This window comes from Musa acuminata, chromosome BXJ2-4 (genome assembly GCF_036884655.1).
Source record: "Musa acuminata AAA Group cultivar baxijiao chromosome BXJ2-4, Cavendish_Baxijiao_AAA, whole genome shotgun sequence".
NCBI classification, from domain to species: Eukaryota; Viridiplantae; Streptophyta; class Magnoliopsida; order Zingiberales; family Musaceae; genus Musa; species Musa acuminata.
The window spans coordinates 10,301,074-10,320,619 of NC_088341.1; the positions used below are offsets into that span (position 1 = coordinate 10,301,074).

General features: G+C 38.3%; 2 protein-coding genes and 1 pseudogene across 7 annotated transcripts; all 3 read left to right on the forward strand.

Moving 5' to 3' along the window:
* The first annotated feature begins 224 nt into the window (after positions 1 to 224).
* On the forward strand, positions 225 to 3,108 carry LOC108952603 (ATP synthase subunit beta, mitochondrial-like; annotated as a pseudogene).
* Positions 3,109 to 3,781: 673 nt separating this feature from the next.
* On the forward strand, positions 3,782 to 8,026 carry LOC103981357 (eukaryotic translation initiation factor 5). 5 transcript variants are annotated; one of them, XM_009398069.3, is made up of 3 exons: positions 3,782 to 3,950; positions 4,506 to 4,609; positions 6,055 to 8,026. In XM_009398069.3, exon 3 carries the CDS (start codon positions 6,406 to 6,408, stop codon positions 7,768 to 7,770), a length of 1,365 nt encoding a protein of 454 aa, XP_009396344.2. In that variant the 5' UTR covers positions 3,782 to 3,950; positions 4,506 to 4,609; positions 6,055 to 6,405; the 3' UTR covers positions 7,771 to 8,026. The 5 variants fall into 5 exon arrangements, with proteins under 5 accessions (XP_009396344.2, XP_018680669.2, XP_064959874.1 ...); XM_018825124.2 differs by lacking the exon at positions 4,506 to 4,609 and adding an exon at positions 4,880 to 5,076; XM_065103802.1 differs by lacking the exon at positions 4,506 to 4,609 and having other exon boundaries at positions 6,036 to 8,026.
* Positions 8,027 to 9,279: 1,253 nt separating this feature from the next.
* LOC135609955 (sulfhydryl oxidase 1-like) lies at positions 9,280 to 18,500 on the forward strand. 2 transcript variants are annotated; one of them, XM_065103799.1, is made up of 12 exons: positions 9,280 to 9,752; positions 11,995 to 12,019; positions 12,102 to 12,194; positions 12,812 to 12,993; positions 14,439 to 14,511; positions 14,641 to 14,709; positions 14,797 to 14,870; positions 14,944 to 15,100; positions 16,045 to 16,085; positions 17,297 to 17,443; positions 17,526 to 18,011; positions 18,102 to 18,500. In XM_065103799.1, exons 1-11 carry the CDS (start codon positions 9,544 to 9,546, stop codon positions 17,998 to 18,000), a joined length of 1,545 nt encoding a protein of 514 aa, XP_064959871.1. In that variant the 5' UTR covers positions 9,280 to 9,543; the 3' UTR covers positions 18,001 to 18,011; positions 18,102 to 18,500. The 2 variants fall into 2 exon arrangements, with proteins under 2 accessions (XP_064959871.1, XP_064959872.1); XM_065103800.1 differs by having other exon boundaries at positions 9,281 to 9,752; positions 17,526 to 17,963.
* The last annotated feature ends 1,046 nt before the right edge of the window (positions 18,501 to 19,546 follow it).

The window sequence follows — 19,546 nt, forward strand, 5'->3', positions numbered from 1 at the left end:
TAGCTTATCTTGTTATTGTAACAATTCAGGACTAGTATGCAGTATGATTTGGTATTACAAGGATTAATACACAAGAAAAAGCTCATGTAATGACAATCCATTTTGTTCTATTTAATATGTAGTTTAATCGACTTTGGTGTCCTAATTATTGAGTTTATGCTGTATTTTGGAGTTGGCATCATCTGTATATATATATATGAACCAATAACACACAGTGGTTCTAATTCTCTATCCCGACCGTCCATTTTACAGAAACAGTATCTCGATCGTCCACGTTACGAGTAAGTTCAAGTCGAAAGCATGGTTAATGGATGAGATGAGCGGCCAAGATGTGCGGAAGGACGATGGATGGGTGCCCATTTGCGATATTAGTTGGAGGGAACCGAAAGCCCGAACCCGGCCGGACTCCAACGATTCCATAATTCCACTTCACTCGCCCATTTAACGTCCGCTTTCTTCACTCCTCTCTCTCTCTCCTCGGCGCTCTGCTTTTGAGCCGCGAACAGGGTATATAATAGAGCAGGTCCGCCGCTTCTCCTTCCCTGGTGTCGTCTACGCCTGGCCGCAATGGCCTCCCGCCGCCTCCTCTCCTCGCTCCTACGCTCATCCACCCGCCGGGGCCCCGCCCTCAGATCCGCCGCTGCAACCTGCCCCATCTATAGGGCCGCTCCGAGACCCTCCCCCGTTGCATTCCTCCTCTCCCGCGCTGTCGAATATGCCACCGCATCCGTGGCAGCTTCTCAGCCCACGCCGCCCCCGGCCAAGGCCCCCGCCGGGCCAAGCAGCAAGATCATGGACGAGTTCACTGGCGCCGGCGCGATTGGGAAGGTCTGCCAGGTGATCGGCGCCGTCGTCGACGTCAGATTCGATGCGGGGCTGCCGCCGATCCTGACGGCGCTGGAGGTGCTCGACAACCAGATCCGGCTGGTCCTCGAGGTCGCGCAGCACCTGGGGGAGAACATGGTGAGGACCATCGCCATGGACGGTACTGAGGGTCTTGTACGCGGCCAGAGGGTTCTCAACACCGGATCTCCTATCACTGTATGCATCATCCCTTATTCTTTGATTGAAATGACTGCATAATCAAAAGAACAACATCTTTCAGTGTATCTTCGATGTCTTCTTGCGACAAAGCAACCAATTGGACGATAATGCTTGAAAAAGTAATGCTTTCGTCGTTAGATAAAGTTAAATATGTATCTCGTGGCTAGTCAGTGGAACCCTATACTGTTAGTTTTTGTGCAGCTTGGGAATGGTCTGATATTTCTTAATCTGGGTCAGGCTTAGGGCAGGTACAGGGTATGATTTTTGAGTGGTAAGATGGGTGCAGATCGAGTAAAACCCACCTGCCGTGGCGCTTGGCTTCTCTACTTGCAAGGATGGCAGCTGTGTCCTATAAGAAAAAAATTATTTCCTTTGTACTTGGTTTGCATTTATGTAAGCAAGTAGATGCTTCTAGGTTGGTTTGCATGGCAGGTTAATCATGTCTGGCTGTTTATTGCTGGACTTGCTCAAAATTTTCTGTTAATTTTTTCCAAGAGGTTTTGTAATGACAATTTGCTTGTAGAATTGGCATCAATAAGAAAATTGATTGTTGTTTGACAAATATATAATCTTGATGACTCTGATTCATATGATTCTTGACTTTTTACACTTATTGTGGTTGGTTAAATTGTTAGGTTCCTGTCGGTAGGGCTACTCTTGATCGTGAATGTTATTGGGGAACCAATTGATGAGAAGGCTGAAATAGGTAAGAGTGTCAATTTGTTCTAGTTTGATAATATTTTTAATGAATAATGTCTTCAAATTCTGTCTTCATTTGTCTGATGTATAATCCTCTCTTTTATGAACAGAGACTAGTCACTTCCTTCCCATCCATCGTGAAGCACCTGCTTTTGTTGAACAAGCAACAGAACGACAAATTCTTGTTACTGGAATTAAGGTAATTTTTTAATGCTCTTCCCCCATATCCAGTCGTAGTATTAAATTTTTTTCCTGAAACAGAAGTCTTTATTTCTCTGAAATTGCCAGGTTGTAGATCTCCTGGCACCTTATCAAATGGGTGGAAAGATCGGGCTTTTTGGTGGAGCTGGTGTGGGAAAGACTGTACTTATCATGGAACTGATCAACAATGTTGCAAAGGCTCATGGTTAGTCCTGTTGAGATATATTCATTTAAGTTTCCAACTTGTTTTTAATTGTTATATTTGTTAATTTTTTGGATTTTAGGTGGTTTTTCTGTCTTTGCTGGTGTTGGCGAGCGTACTCACGAGGGTAATGACCTGTACAGAGAGATGATCGAGAGTGGTGTCATTAAGCTTGGAGACAAACAGGTCCATGCTTGAGAAATCTCATTATCTTTGATGCCTCTATTCTTTTGCACTCCTTTGTTGCCTTCCTGAAGCTGTGTTTGTGATCTAATTGTTTTGTACCTCAGAGTGAGAGTAAATGCGCTATTTTTTTCTCTCAATCTAAACAAGAACATCAAGAGCAGCTACCTCACCGATCAAGAGTTTCGGAGGAGATCTTTAGCCCATTACTTGCAAATCTCTCTAAGTTTCTAGTTGGGATGGTCTAGTTCGTTTTAGTTCTATGTATTAAATTCCTTTGTGCCATGGTACGAGTTTCTGTCACAGATGATTATTCTGTATAATGATTTTGCAGGGTGTTCTGGATGGGAAATATGATGACTTACCCGAACAGTCATTTTACATGGTTGGAGGTATCGAGAAAGTCATCGCCAAGGCCGAGAAGATTGCAAAGGAGTCAGCGTCATGATAGAAATTTCTCTCCTCATTCAGAAACTGGAGTGATATAGCCTATGGGACCACCTGCGATCAAGAAAAATTGCATTTCCGTAGACAGCTTTTTCTTTGTTTTAATGATGGCCGGATTTTTTATCTTCTTCCGAGAGAGCCAAAAATGAACTCTCAGATCTTCTTGGCACGATGACAAGTATTTGCAGCGACTCGTTTCTTTCTTGCATGAGACATTTGCACTCCAAACTGTATCCAAATGTGTATTTTGTACCGGTCACTGAACCATGTAGTTTGTTTCTCTAGTGGTTCTTACCTTCTGGTTTAATATGTTTCTTTTACCAGTTGCATAATTTTCTTGATTAATGAATTACATGGAGTGAATTAATATTTCTTTAGAACTCCCTTTCTTGCGATTCACTGCATCTTAATCATTATGACATCTCATAGGTCAATTTTATCTCTCTAGTTTGCACATTTTGATGTTTTGAGTTGTTCGAGTTGGCTTTAGCTTGAATTTTATTTAGTTGCAGTCCATAGATTCGACGAAAGGAATTTTAATTTCTTTTACGGAAATCACCTTAGAATTATTATAAACTCCAAAAAAGTCTTTCCGATAATTTGACATTTCGTTGACCGTGGACGTCGGCCGCAAACGTTGGGTGGCCATGTCACCCGTCAAACCTCTGTGGGGTGATTCATCCTTTCTGAACGGTGGATGGTGAGAGGCCAGATCACCCCCTAAACTTTTCTAGGGTGATTCATCCTTTCTCAATGGTGGAATGAATCATGTATTTTATGGATCTATAAATGTTGGCCACGTCAACCATGTCGACTTGATCGTTTTGACCGTTCTACGTAGCAACGTAACCCAAATGAGGCATAACCGCGTGCAAGAGGCCCATCACTGATTCGCGGCCTTCACTAGGCCCATTAAGCTCATCACGATGGTTCATCCGAATGCGTCTCAACCCTGATGCAAGCGATCGCCGCAACCGCCTACAGAAACCTACGCCGAGGGTAAACCGCGTTAATAGCAAACCAACAGGGCGGATGGCATACGCTGACGTGCCCTAATCCTTCAGGGAAAGGGCTTCGGTACCCCCCCCTCCTATAAATCTGCCCAATCCTCGCCTCTCTTACCGTCCATTCCTCCGAGCTCAGATCGTCGATCTGGCCGTCGATCGCATCCGAGGTGAGATGAGTCCCTTCTCTGCTCCGTCTATCGCCCTGTTTCGCTTCTTTCCTTCTTGTCGGTTTCGACGTTCGATCTTGAGTTGGAAATATCTGATTCAGCTGGATCCGATTGTCCTCTGTGTTCTTCTTGTTGCCTATTTATTTGTTGTTTTTTTGTTATGGGTGAGATTGGATGATCTAATGATTGATCGACCGTGTCGATTATTGTGATAGTCTGTTTTTCGAGTTTCTTGAATCTTGATGTGTTTGGATTGTTTTGATTTTGCGTTGTTTACATGGAAAGAGATATAACTGAGATTTCGATTCATGGCTGGATTAGAGCTGGGTTCTTTCTTTTATGGTTGTTATGGTTATTTGATGTTGATATATATGGGAGATGGAAACTGATGTATGGTAGGATCGACATATTGCCATTGTTTAATATTTAATGCGTATATGATTCAGTATAGTGAAGTTTATGTTTCTAGATTATAAATCTCTTAGGCCTGGCTAATCTTTGGTTATGTTTGAATGTGTATAATATGATGTGTCCTGTCAATATCTGTGGTAACAGGTGCTTTGAACGAGGGCGGGATTTGACAAATTTATTCCTTTGATAGCTGCTAAATTCATTGGTCTAATTTCAGTAGCTCAACTTGATGCGTTGGATATATTTTGGTTTGTGATTCCACATGATTATGTTTTGGTCTGCGATTGCTTCATTGTCATAGAATTTCCAATGTTTGTCCCTTTTTTTCTGTAACTGTACTAATCAAGCTCTAGAAAGTGGTAATAAAACTCAAATGGACACACTTCTTGTCTATATCTATAGTTGGTGATAAGCAAAAAGTTATTTCGTTCAGGCAACAAAGTTCTTTAGGTTGTTTGTATTATGAAAGATGTTTTATCACAATGAATCTGATGTAAACTGCTTTATCATTCATGGAGGATGGCTAATGATTTCCATGAGCTAATGCTGGAGAGATGTAGTAAGTAGACATCAATTATCAACAAGCGCTTGGATTTTGTAACCTCATCTGCTCTAGAAGATTAAAGATGAAGGTTAATGGTGGAGTCGCAAAAGCAGTTAACTGGAGTCGTAGGTCTCTAAAATAGTGGTAAACATCATGAGCCGTATTTCTCAGGTAACTGATTGGCATGATCTGTTTTGAGCTACCTCAAATTCAAACTGTGGAAGGACTTCTCATTCTAGACCTACCATTCACCTATCTCCTGTACTGCATTGGCCTATAGCCGAGCACCATAGTGTTAAACTGGAGTTTTCTGTATTAACTGACAGCAAATTCTATTCCAGGAAGTTTTGATTATGGTTGTGGCATATATGCACTGGATATTATTTTACCTAGTTTGAAAGTTTGTCGCTGAATATCTTCTAAGTTCAGTGTACATGATTTTGGAAGTTCATTACAGATGGTGGATATTTTTCATTGGATATATGATTTCAGACTTTCCATTGTTTAAACAAAGCAGATGGGGGTAAGTAGGATATGGCAATTTACATGGGAACACTGGATATTTTTCATTAGTTATATGATTACAGACTTGTCCTTTCCCTCTTCTTGTGTTGCAGGCATTCATTTTGTTCTATTTGCATCTGAATTTAATTACCAATGTGGCTGACCTTGCTTTCTTTGTTAGGTTTTCATGTTTTCCATTTGCTTTGTGGATGAATTTTTTCAACAAAAGATGTTATATCATTTCAAATGCCAATGGCTTCTCCAGTAATCAGGCAATTGACAGAATTACACATCTGCGGTCAAATTTGTTAGATGTTGGGCCATGATGTATTTAATGGGATCACAAAGTTCTAGAAGGAATTGTGCAGCTAATAACCCAATTATACTGTTAATGAGATTTTACCTACTTTGGCACATTGTGAATACAATCAAGGTGTTTTCAGCTAGGCATGACACACTCACTCAAAATAACTAGAACTAAATGAACATTGTAGTATTCTTGGTCTCATATTTTGGATTCTGTTCGACTCTGTTTTGCTTATAAATTGGTGCACTGCATATGACACATTTACATTTTGTTTGTTAGATCTGTTAAGTGTTTCCTTTTTTTACTCACTGAATGATAGTTGGTCAACAATGATTTAGGAAGTCAAAAGCCATAACTAATACCATTGCACATTGCCAAAGTCGAGGGGGTGAACATTGAAGCTTCTTTTATGTCTGAGCAAGTCTCTCTCTTTTTGGTATTAATCGGATTGCTTGGAGAATATTCTCCGACCGCTAGAAGGGAAAGGCTCTTTTGGGGGAGTTTTAGCTGCATGCATTACAGGTCACATCAGCATTCCGCACCACTTTTGGGTTGCTACTGCACGCAACCTCTTCTGATCACGGGGGACTTTGCTGGTGTTTGTGAAGGAAAGGACAGCATTGCCACTATCAGTTCTTGCTACCTTTGACAGACCTTATTTGTCTTACCAAAGAATCAGCTTAGTGAATATGGCTTTGCAGAATATCGGTGCTTCAAACAGCGATGATGCCTTTTATAGGTACAAGATGCCTAAGATGATAACAAAAATTGAAGGTCGTGGCAATGGCATCAAGACTAACATTGTGAACATGGTTGATATTGCTAAAGCACTGGCTAGGCCTGCTTCTTATACAACAAAATATTTTGGATGTGAGTTGGGGGCACAGTCTAAATTTGATGATAAGACAGGGGTTTCTTTGGTTAATGGGGCCCATGATACTGCTAAGCTTGCTGGTCTGCTTGAGAATTTTATTAAGAAGTATGTGCAATGCTATGGTTGTGGCAACCCTGAGACAGAGATTATTATCACCAAGACCCAGATGTTAACCCTAAAATGTGCAGCCTGTGGATTTGTGTCTGATGTTGATATGAGGGACAAGCTGACCACCTTTATTCTGAAGAACCCACCTGAGCAGAAGAAGGGAGCAAAGGAGAAGAAGGGAATGAGGAGGGCTGAAAAGGAGAGGATGAAAGAAGGCGACACTGCTGATGAGGAACAGAAGAAGCTGAAGAAGGAAGCAAAGAAGAAAGGAGTCACCTCTACCAAGGAAGTAACCTCTTCAAAGGCTACCGCTGCTAAGAAGAAAGCTGGAGGTGGCTCTGATGAGGATTGTTCAGCTTCCCCTCTTGGCAGTCGAAATGTTGCTGCCAATGCTGCTGCTGATGATGACGATGTCCAGTGGCAGACAGATACCTCATTGGAGGCAGCTCAACAGCGTATCCAGGAACAGCTGAGTTCTGTGACAGCTGAGATGGTAATGCTCTCAACCAGTGAGTCCATCCCAGAGAAGAAAACAGAAAAAGTAAACAAGGGAGTTACCAATGGCAGTGTGAAACACGAGGAGAAAAATGGTGCAGGCCAAAATGCTGTCCTATCCAACAGTTATGACACATTGCTAGGGAAGATCAGAAACAATTTGAACAAGGGATCTACCCCCAGCCAGCTGCAGACTTTTCTGGGTTCTCTGACTGCATCTCGTCCGGAGGTTATGGCTGCTCTCTTTGAAGCTCTCTTTGAGGGAGTGGGGAAAGGGTTTTCCAAGGAGGTTGGGAAGAAAAAGAAGTACATTGCTGCTGCTGTCCATGGTGAAGACTCCCAGGTGCTTCTGCTCCATGCTATCGAAGCCTATTGTGGCAAGTGTAGCCCAGAAGCTGTGAAAGAAGTTGCCCTTGTTGTGAAAGTACTTTACGATGATGACATCCTGGAAGAAGAGACCATAATTAAGTGGTATGAAGAAGGTACTGCAGGTGGCAAGAACTCTCAGGTATTCAAAAATGTGAAGCCCTTTGTGGAGTGGCTTCAGAGTGCAGAGTCTGAATCCGATGAAGAGTGACAACATGCATTTTTCATTTGCGTTTGCTGTGGCTGTCATCATAGCAAGTCATATAAGTCTGAATGTTTCAGAGTCGTATGTGAAGGGCTCATCTACCAAGCCCTCGTCGGTTTGAGTTGGTCTGTGTGATGGTCATATCGTCGCTGTGCAATAAGCTTGATTGGTGTCCAAGCAGCGGAAAACAACTTTGTTGTAATAAGTTTGGTTCAGTCATTTGGATTCTTTTATCGTTGAATGTGCTCATGCTGGTTTTTCACTTTTTAATTCTTCAATTACAACTCTATTTTATGCAAAATTTGACCTTATTTGTTGAAATAAGTTTGGTTCAGTCCTTTGGATTCATTCTTTTATCCTTGAATGTGCTCATGCTTTTTAGTTCTTATTTTATCCCATTTTCCTTCCTTACTCTTTATATATATAAAAAAAATTTATGTAAAATTTATCCTTATTAGTTGGAATTACCTTTTTTAGAATTGAATTTTAGTATTTTTTTATTTATCTTATCCTATTTTCATTACTAACTGTTTTTTTTAAAAAAAAATTATTTTATGCAAAATTTGTCCTTACTATGTTAGGAAAGATGCAGGTGGGTTGATAAGGTTGCTGCCTTCTTGTAGCCCAGCCTTCTCGTGTGGCTTTTGCTATATGCTGTTGTTGTAGTAGATTCCAAGGTGTTATTTATATATGTGCTCCTTAACTCATGAATGCAGATTCTGCCTTTTCAACAGTCCCTAGTTGTTTTTATACTGACCAAAGGAAGGATTATCCCTACCAAAGTTTCATATAATGAAATCATCTAATCTTATTAAGTATGTTTTTCTGGTGAACTGTGCACATCTATCCGTTCTATATTGGTTACCACTGAAAGCATGGTTCTACCCAGCCATGAATGATAGATACATCATCATCACCACTTACTAGTAGCATTCTAATCACTATATATTTTCTAGCTACCAACAACGACCACAACCACTCGCCCAACTTTTTTTTTCTTTCCGTCTTGGTTGTGCTTCAATCGTTCACCAGCACTTGCATTCACACATCTAAACTTTCCTTTACGTCGACTCCATCATAAGCTTGATCATAGTGTCCGACAAGTCCCTCTCGATCAAGGAGATGATTGCCTATAAATCTTTTTTTTTTTTTTACAATCAATTTAATTACAAAATTTCCAATTGACTACCGACAACCAACTACTAGTGGATTTTTATGTTCTATACTACGTTGCGAGTCGAAATTATATTTAGATTTTGTTAGACATCAGTCGGTTTAGAATTATGACCTATAAAGTCTCCATCTCCTCCATTTTTTTCCTTATTACCACTTCCTTTTGTGTGCGACTCGATTTTATTTATTGCACTTGCAAAATTGATCTGATTGCTATCTTTAAGATTCGCATCACATTCTTAATAAACGGTAAGAGTTTTTTTCATTCTTTATATACATGTGTGTATGTATATATGGACAAAGCTAAGAACTATTCTGGTCATTTACCACATGTACAGCCCAATCGCGTCGGTCCAAAAAGAATTCTCGGTATCGGCTTCTAAACATCCCCCCTTCACCCCGTGAAGACTTCCCCATTTGAGATCGAACGGAAGAACTATTAAACCCGCCCCTCTCTCTCTCTCTCTCTCTCGCGAGGAGATCCTTCATGGAATCTCCTTTTCCTGTACTCTCCACCCCGTTTGTTCATTAAGAGGGTGGATCTCGGCGGTCTCCGTGTCGGTGATTTCTCTTCTGCTCCTTCTTCGATTCTTTTCTGGGTGTTCGATGCCTCCTCCTGGGCGAAGGCTTTTCCTCGCCCTCGCCCTCGCCCTCCTCTTCCTCCTCGTCCCGGGCCTCGACGCCCTGCGAACTCTTGGCGACGGCAGCGGCGCCGATGTCCCCGACGCCGCCGTGGAGCTCAACGCCTCCAACTTCGATAGCGTCCTCAAGGAGTCCCCGCTCAAGTTCGCCGTCGTCGAGTTCTTCGCCAGCTGGTACGGACTTCGCTCTAGTTTCCTATCGGAAAGTTGACCCTTGTGCGAGGATCGGGTTGACAAAGATTTGTCGTTTCCGGTTTCTCTGCGAGTTGCGTGCTGGGGATTCTTGATCGGTGTGGTTATTGGATGAGAGAGGGCTCACTTAAATCTCTACCCCCTTTGGTGGATTTCTACTCTTGTTGTCTGGATCATAGGAATTTTGGTTTGTTGAGCAGCTCCAAATCGAATAATACTGGAAAAGAATGAAACTTTGTCATAGATCATGATGCGATTGTCACAACTTCGTCGATGAAGATGATGAAATTTCAGGCGAGTTATTGGTTTGCTCCGAAACGAGGGGGCAGGTTGGCAGGTGCTGTCTATAGAGGCTTATGATAAGGTCAATAGGATGGTTTCCTATGGTTGTTCGTGAAGTGACTATTAACGTTTTGGACACTTATAAGGGTCATGCTAACATAGATGTAAGGCCTTTTGCGTTTGCCAGTAGCTAAAAGATCATATTGTGAGAAGCACCTTTCATTATAAAGGTTTGCTACTTGGAACTTTATCATTTTGGTTTCTCTAGAATTTCCTTTTCTTAAGTAAACACTGATCAAGCGAACAAAAGCTACGCAAACATGTGCCCTTGCCATCTTTAGATAGCCACTTCTCTTCCCTCCCTCCTACCCAACCCACCTAAAAGGGATGAAATTAAGAAATAACGAGAGCACAAAGTGAAACACACTTATACGTCCATATTTTTGGTAGGTCATCTCGAGTTTTCAAATATCGGTTAGACTGTTATGTGCAAACGGGTACTTAATATTCTAATCAAGGACTGATATCCGACCATATAGCTTGAAAATGCTTAATATTCATTTTATATTATTTTATTCGGCGATACCAGCTGTTATAGGTCAGTCAGTATGTTTCTGTTTGTAGAAGCGTATGCAACTAAAGAAAAACAAGTCTTTCAATAAAAAAAAATGTTGATCCTGGTTTGTCTCTAGCCCAGTGATCTTTAAACTCTCAAGAAATTGGGAACTGATCCCAGTCAGTTGATTCCCAACTGTCTTTCTCCAGTCGGATCTGACAATCCGATCAGATAAGCATTAAACTCTCACCGCAGGTGTTTGTGATTATCTTATGTGAGAATGCTGTTTCTAGTTGAGGCACTTGTCCATATTTCTTTATTCTTCTCTCTAAATTTCTTTTAATCTCTTTTTCTACCTCCACTTCTGGTTATTTTATACTTTGGGACTCTGTCTAACTAGAGTTCATCAACATAATTCTATCCAATTAGCTCCATCTGAGTTGGTGTGGCCCAACTAAATTGGTGATATCTGGAAAACAAGGGCACATCAAATAAATTTGATAAGAGCAAGCTACTCTATTTGAAAGCCTCCTTCCCAAATTCCAAAAGAATACATATTTTCTTGAACAGCTTGGTTGGCACTTTGCAGATGGAATAACAAGATTTTGACAACTTGAAGAAATATTCCAAGACTAGTTAACTTCTTATTCTATGATGCCTCTGACTCTGTCAGATTATTGGAATGCTGTAGTGTACCCAGAGGTTGTATGTTTTAGGTTTGGCTTTTGCTTAAGATATAGAGCAGTAAAAAATTGTTCCCTTGTTGCTTAACAAAGTAGTGTTTCAGACAATCACTTGATCAAAATGAATGCTTTCAGATAAACATCTGGGGTCTATGTGACCTTGGCACAAAAGATCAATCTATTTCTTACAGATTGCATGGTTGTTCTATTTGATAGGCAACTCATTGTTGCAATATAATATGGTCATACGATTTCATAAAAGAATGTGATATAGTCAGAGTTAATGATTCTCTTTTGTCGGTCATTACCTTTGATTCTAGTGGTAAAGGGAGGAAACAATGTCCTTTACTCTGGAACCTCGAGTGGATCTTCTATGAATTATCATAGGGTAACGAAAAGGTAACTGTAATTTTAACTTGATATTTATTACCACAGTCTCCTGTTGGATTTGATATTTGATGGGATATAAATGAAATTTAGTTTTCTGATACCATAATCTGTTGCTTTCTAAAATGCATTTTGTCATTGGTGCTGGAAAAGTATATTGCATTTATTAATTCAATTGGTTCAACACACATTAGAAGGGATGTTTAACTTAAATCATCATTTTTACCAATTTAAATTTCCAAATTGTATTTTGTGTTGCCTTTTTCCGTTATTATTTCTTTTTGATATGTTTCATCTTAAATCTTTTATTTTGCAGGTGTCCTGCTTGTAGAAACTATAAGGTATATGTGCATGCTATTAGGATTGATTATATTTTAAGTTTTTACTTATGAATTTGACATTGGTTGAGTAACAATCACATAGCCTCAATATGAGAAAGTTGCCAAGCTTTTCAATGGGCCAAATGCAGTGCATCCTGGGATTATACTCATGGCACGGGTTGATTGTGCAATGAAGGTATGGTTTCTCTGATTCAAACATAGTATTTTTTATATGTCGATTATCAAGAAGATATTTCTTGCTAATATCTTGGGTAGATATATACTGCTTGTTCGTTTTTCATGTATATATTTTCTGCCTATGAGAGAAATGGGAATTAAGTAGAAATCTTAGAATAAATTGTGGAATTTGGTATAATCTATGGTACTGAGCTTGATAGACGAGGGGTTCTCTGCACCTTCCTGGGTCCTATTTTTGTCCAGCTACGTGATGATATACATTTGATCCCGCAGATCTGAACCTTGTGGACTAGTTGAGGGCAGGAACAACATTTTTCTATCTCAATTAGATCTGACTAAGTAGAAAGTTGACTGGGATGGACGATTTCTGGTGCTGACATGGTTGCCAAGATTTATATTTAATCACATGAAACTATAAAGTTCTGTGGTTTATCAGAGTGGTCTATTTAAAAATTTTGTTTCTTTTAGTGAACTTCACACTATTGATAAGTGTAAATTATTGGTCTAGTTTTGCATCTTCTTTTCTAATTGGTTTATGTAATATTTGATCCATATACTTAGTAGTTAGTACCACAAAATTAATGAGTAATACTGTCATTTTCTTTGGCAGTGCAGACAAATGCAGATCTTTGTGGTAAATTTTCTGTTGGACATTATCCTATGCTATTCTGGGGCCCTCCACATAAATTTGCATTTGGTCGATGGGACCCTAAGCAAGACAAGGATGAGATACAACTGATTGATGAGTGGAGGACAGCAGAACACCTGCTCAGTTATATAAACAAGAGAATTGGCAGGCAAGTTGTACTTATCAGTTCCTATTGTATAATTTGTGGTTTTTTTTGGCTTCATGTTCTGACAAAATGGCAGCAGCACCTGTTTAATTTAATCGTAGAAATTGTTCATCTGAAAGCAAAACAACGGGGGAAAACCTCTCTCTTATATAGTATTGCAAACTACAAGAGTGATGTCAATGTTCGAAATAATTATTTTGTTAATTTTCTTTATAAAAGTTATCATGGTAATTGCATCCACCTTCAATTTCTTTGTCAATGAATTGTTGTTAAAATTGAACTAACTCACTAAAGGGTGATCCAAATGCACAAGGCTCCAACCGATGTGGGTCCTAGCGAAGCAACTAAAAAATAAATTTTTTTATAAATAGTCAATTCCCTATCATGATTGATGTTCATCTATAGTTTTGTTGTATATACCTTGCATTCTAACCTTAATAAGACTCTTTAGGCAGCATAAAATTTGAGACAAGATGTTTATACTTTGTGTTACTTGTTATTTTCTCCATATGTTTGTACTAGAGATGAGAGCTCCTAGGGGCCACACATAGGGCTCTACTCTCATGTCAAACACACTTCATACCACTGGGAAGAAGAAAACATATCTTTCATTAATTTCTTTATAAACTATAATGTGATAACTAACTACCCATAAAAGTTAGCCTTCTGTAGACTTGCAAGGTTCTCTTTTGGCAAAAATACAATTTTAATGTAAATTCTGGAAGTCCCTAAGCCTACGTAAAGAGAGATACAAACCTTAAAACTTACTTCGTAGTGACTTAAGGACTTCTCAAGCCAATCTATGACTAAAATAGGATCCAAAACGAGAATGACATGGCACATGATTCTGACTTCCTATTTATCAATTTAAAAAGACAAACCTTCATTTGAATTTAGAAACTATATATATATATATATATATATATATATATATATATATATATGTGTGACCACTAACCATTGATTCAAACCTGACTCATTCCAAGCTGATCTCTGACTGAACTTGAACCAACAAATTAAATGCCTCTGCATTAATCAGCCAACCATTGTCATTTCGAAAATCTTGTGTCACTTTTAGTTGGTATTATTTGTAGAGAAGACCATAAAGAAAAACTGTATTGGAGCATGCTAGATCTTAGCTATCATTTTGTTGTCGCTAACTGCAAGTCTCTCTTGAATGTGGTTTTGGAGATGATGGCCCAAGAGTTCTGTATTGATTGCCAAAAGATGATAAGAATATGCTTAGGTTTCACTTTGAATACTTTCTTTATTTTAGTTTCTTACCCAACTTGTTCATGAGTTTTCTTTTTCACTTTAATATCTTGGACCTTAACTAACTGCTCCTGATCAATGTCATCTATTGCTGCCTTGAGTTAATTTTAAGTCACTGAATCTTTCATGCATCGTAAGTCATCAGATACTACATCTTTTTTACCTCTCTTTTGCAGCTCATTCGGCTTAGATGATGAAAAATATGAAAATGAGGATACACTCCCAAGGAATGCCTCTGATCCGGAAGAAGTATGCTCTTCTAGTCACTCTGATTTATTTATATCCATCATGTGTAATTTTTAGTTGAGTTTTTCATTTAGCAGTGAACTTATATGTGCTTTTGGAACTTTCCTTGTTATTGATTCTTCATCTTCTAAGATTGCTCGAGCAATTTATGACGTTGAGGAAGCAACAGCACAAGCATTTGAAATAATCTTCCAGAACAAGGTTGAGTTCTTTTTCTCTGGATGTAGTGCCTTTCTATATTTTACATTCTCAAAAGAATGAATTTATGTGATGATTGTACAATTTCAGATGATCAAGTCAAATACTCAAGTCCCACTTATAAAATTTCTTCAACTTTTGGTGGTTCATCATCCCTCAAAAAGGTCAAAGATCAGGCTTTTTTTGTATATAGCTTATAAGATAGACTTTAGTACTTATTCTGGAGTTAATTATTAGGTGTCGGAGGGGAAGTGCTGAAATGCTAGTGAATTTCGATGATTTGTGGCCTTCAGATCCCATATCACTGAGTTCACAGGAGACCACCATATTGCAGCAAGTAGATGCTTCCAAGTACTATCATATTTGTGGCAAGGAAGTTCCTCATGGGTACTGGGTAGGCATTCTACTTTATTACTCATTTTGGAGCATAGTAGTTGGTTCTTTTCGTTTAGAGAAAATTATTAAATCCAAGTGATTTAACCCATGGAATGTTCATGTATTTGCTTGGTTAACTAGCCTAACATCAATTTTTGGAATAGTCATAGAATTGAAATTGATTTATTTCAGTTATGATTCAGCTTACAATAATTTGTACAAGATAATGTGATTTTTGTATGTGCTTGAAACAAAATGAAAATACACCCTGACCTTTTTTTTCTTTCTGCCTTCCCACCACCCACTTAACCCACTCACCAAATATATAAACTTCTGTACTTGTAAAAGAACCTGCATGTGATTCTTTATGTCTGATGCATAGATTGACAAATCAAATGATTAAATGACAACCTAATTCCTTAAGCTACTAAAAGGAGAATTCCATCATAATTTACTTGGAGGGTTCACCTTTCAAGCAGCAAGTCATGTAGTATTTTATATCCAAGTGAACTATATATTTCATCAAGTTCCTCGAAAGATGTGGGAAAATCAGATCTGTTGAAAACTGGCTATTGATAAGCTAAGACTTGGTCTTGTGAAACTATAACCTGCATGTGATCTTTTATGGCTGATGCATATATTGACAAATCAAATCATTAATGATAACCGAATTCCTGTGTTAATAAATATGGGACCAGCATAATTTACTGAAAGGTTCACCTTTGCATAATTCTTGAATGCATTGATTGGTGATGTTCTGTCCTGCACATTGAACTAATCTATTCTAGTGATGGTAATAAAAACAGGATGAGAAATGGACAGCTACTGTTCTTGTTTGTGAAGACATATCTAAAAGATTTGCTAAATTGTGTGTGACATTAGAAAATATGAGTTAGTCATATGTATATTTAAATAAGTAGCAACTTTTTAATATTATCTAATGTGTGGAAATTTATGTTGCAGATATTTTGCCGTGGGAGCAAGAAGGGTACCAGAGGTTTTAGGTAGTTTTCCAACCTTTGCAGATACTGTTCTTTGGTATTTTGATTACTGTTGCACAACAAAATAAACTTATTGGTAAAATTTCATGCCGTTTGCGGAATCTGTATATTTCTTCAAAAATTTCATGCCGTTTGCGGAATCTGTATATTTCTTCAAAAATTTTCATGCATGATGCATCTCTGTCATGATGATGACAAATCCATTCTATGTGTAAGTGCAGAACAACTAATTGTTAATATTTTAGAAGGTGGTTGCCATTATTTTCTTTTGCTGGGTCTTCTCGTGGGTAGTAAAGGACATGGAGGTAAATGATCTGAGGAAGCAGGGTGATGGATTGTTTCCTTTCATGGATTTTCTGATATTTTTTATACTTATTCTTGGGTTTTCTACATGTATTGATGCCAAATAATGCCTGCAGCCTTTGGATATTTCAACCTGTATCTCATGCCTAATTTTAACAATTTGTTAGATACAGAAAAAATTATACCAGCCAACCATGTAATTGTTCCATTCAAAATCTAATGTAACAGGCAACGGTCCTCATCTCTAGTACACCTTTGAATGTAATTCAATCCAACTGCTTCCTTTGCAGTTTCTGAAAGATTTATACTGTTTTTTCCTTGTTTTAACAAATATAATTTAAAAAACATAGTTGATATTAGCTGATTGAACTATAAGATGGTTGTATGGATCTCTGAATATAATTCCAACTTTATGATCATGATGTGAGTTTTACTAGGATCATTAGCATGCAGGAGTTTATGCTGTGAAAATCTTGGATGTGGAATTATATTGTAGGAACCTATATGAATTTAGAACATATCATGGTAATTGAATAATTGTTTGTTCAACTTAGAGAAATATGAAGTCTTAGGATATATTGATTTGTTTCCTTCACTGAATGGTGGCATTTGAATGTGCTTTCTGTCTCAGTTGTTATAAGAAACATGTTCATCCAAACACAAATCGGTTAGACTTTGGTGGTCATGCTTATTTGGTCTCATTTTAATATCACCATGCCCAGTACCATTTTCATCTGTTATACCTCGCTGCCATTAATACCTTCTTGATAGGTGGTATTGACTATTTTATGCATTTCTTGCATGCATCTTCTGATGATACAGTATATTTAATAGATCATATGGAATGAGTTACTATGGAGAACAATATATGGTGACTGTATAGCTTATTGGAGTAACTGTGTTTGTTGCAGCTGTGGCCTCTGGGTTCTATTTCACTCCCTATCCGTTAGAGTTGGAGATGGAGAGAGCAATTTAGCCTTTATAGCAATATGTGAATTTATTCAGAATTTTTTCATCTGTGATGAATGTCGCAATCATTTTCATGAGATATCGTCAAGGTATAAAATATGATTTTTTTTTAATTCCAAGAATTTTCAATTTCTTATCTATGTGTAACTCACTTTTCATTTGTGCTTGTAGTGTCTCAGTACCGTTTAACAAAACCCGTGACCTAGCAATGTGGCTGTGGAGAACACATAACAAGGTCAATCAGAGATTGATGAAAGAAGAAAAAACTTTGGGTACTGGTGATCCGAGATTCCCGAAGATCACTTGGCCTCCAAAGCAGCTCTGTCCATCATGCTATCTTTCCTACAGCAGGGAAAGCAATGGCACTGAGAACATAGAATGGGATGAGGGTGAAGTGTTCCAGTTTTTGGTCAGATATTATGGAAGAACGATTGCTTCTTCCAAGGAAGCAACTCTCAGCAGCAGTGACGATGCAGCTTCGACATATGACATAGCTTCCTCAACCAATGCAGTGACAGTTCCCGTCGGAGCTGCACTAGCCATCGCGGTTGCTAGCTGTGCATTCGGAGCACTAGCTTGCTTTTGGAGGACCCAACAGAAGAATCGGAAGTACTTACACCAACTACACTCTCTAAAGAAAATATAATTAGTAGGAGGGTAATCGTTCACATGTTTTTCTATTATTAGGCAATACTATGGTTTTGTTCAAGAAAGTGATCTACTTTGTTACCCCTGCTAATGTTTCAGGCACAGAAAAGGTTGGAACTGAAGGCATCAAGAACAAGTCAACTATCGCTTCTATGAACTGAAGCAAATATGGATTATTGGCTTCATGAATGATATTCACCAGAATTCGCCATCAACTAATTATCTGATTTTTGGTTGTCTGCCTGGAAATGAGCTGTATACTGTTTTACAAATTCACACTACAATTTTCAAATAGTATGTCAAACTTATATTTATTAGCATCAAATGTCAGGTAGCTCTGCATCTAGCAACAATTATTGAAAAGGTCAGCTGTGTGGAAAAAACTGGCAAGGGTTGGAGACCCTTGATTTGTAATTCAAATCAAGTTTTCTTTGGGCATTAGGGATCAAGACATTTGGTTATCTTATAAAGGGCATAGTAGTAAATGGCTTGGAGGTTGATGCAGAGCTTTGAGATGACACCAATGAACATTGAAGTTTGACTGATGTCATCCATTGAATTAGAGACTTCAATTTTTCAAGTTTTAATCTTCAGGTGAATGGTGAAAGTTGAAACTATGGGTGTAAAATCTTATACCAATTCTTTGACTATATGACATTCATTCAGACTTCAAAAAAAAAAAGATATGCCTGTCAATCATAATATCTGAATTGCTAATCATAATGTCCCATGTCACCTTGTTTATTAACACCATTGTTTCAACAGTCACCTATTTTCATTCAAGTAATGTGGAATTTGATTTGGGGTTGTGCTCTTATTATTTGTACCATGGTAAGTATATTTTATCTCACATCGGTCAGGAGTATTTCGATCATAATAATATGATCTTATAATCACTAGTCATCTATGTGGTAAAAATTATGTTGGAACCATTCAAATCCTAATTTGAACTTATGAGTAAAAATTATGTAGGGTGCTTGCACCAATATATACAGACAATGACTTACACAGGATTTATTTGATAACCAAAAATCCTAATTTGAACTTATATGAGTAATCTGTAGTCTTTCACCAATTTCTATTAGTTGCTACAGGATTAAGTTAACTTAAAAAAAGTATGATGAGAAACTATTAGCTTGATCACATCTTGAGAAAGTAAATGGAAACAGAAAGCAGAGTGAAACCTGTGAGGCACCAATGAATTACCACAATGAAATAATTAATATAAGTTGTTGTGTTTTTATGTTTTACCCAAAGCATCTCTTAAACAAAAGAGATCAAACAGAAAAGATAAGGTCCAATGTGGTGGAACACTGCAGAAAGAAGTTACCAGGAAGCATGAAGGGCCACCTTTTGCTTTTGTTTATCCATCATCATTCACCACAGTTCTTGTAAGTCATCTACCTTGCTTCCTTGTTAATTCACTAAAATAATTCACTCATCATGATGGTTTCCAGTTGAACAAGATACAAGGCAGTGGTCACAGTAAATTGGATATCACAATTCACAGTACTAAAATGAGCTGGAAAATCAACCATACAATT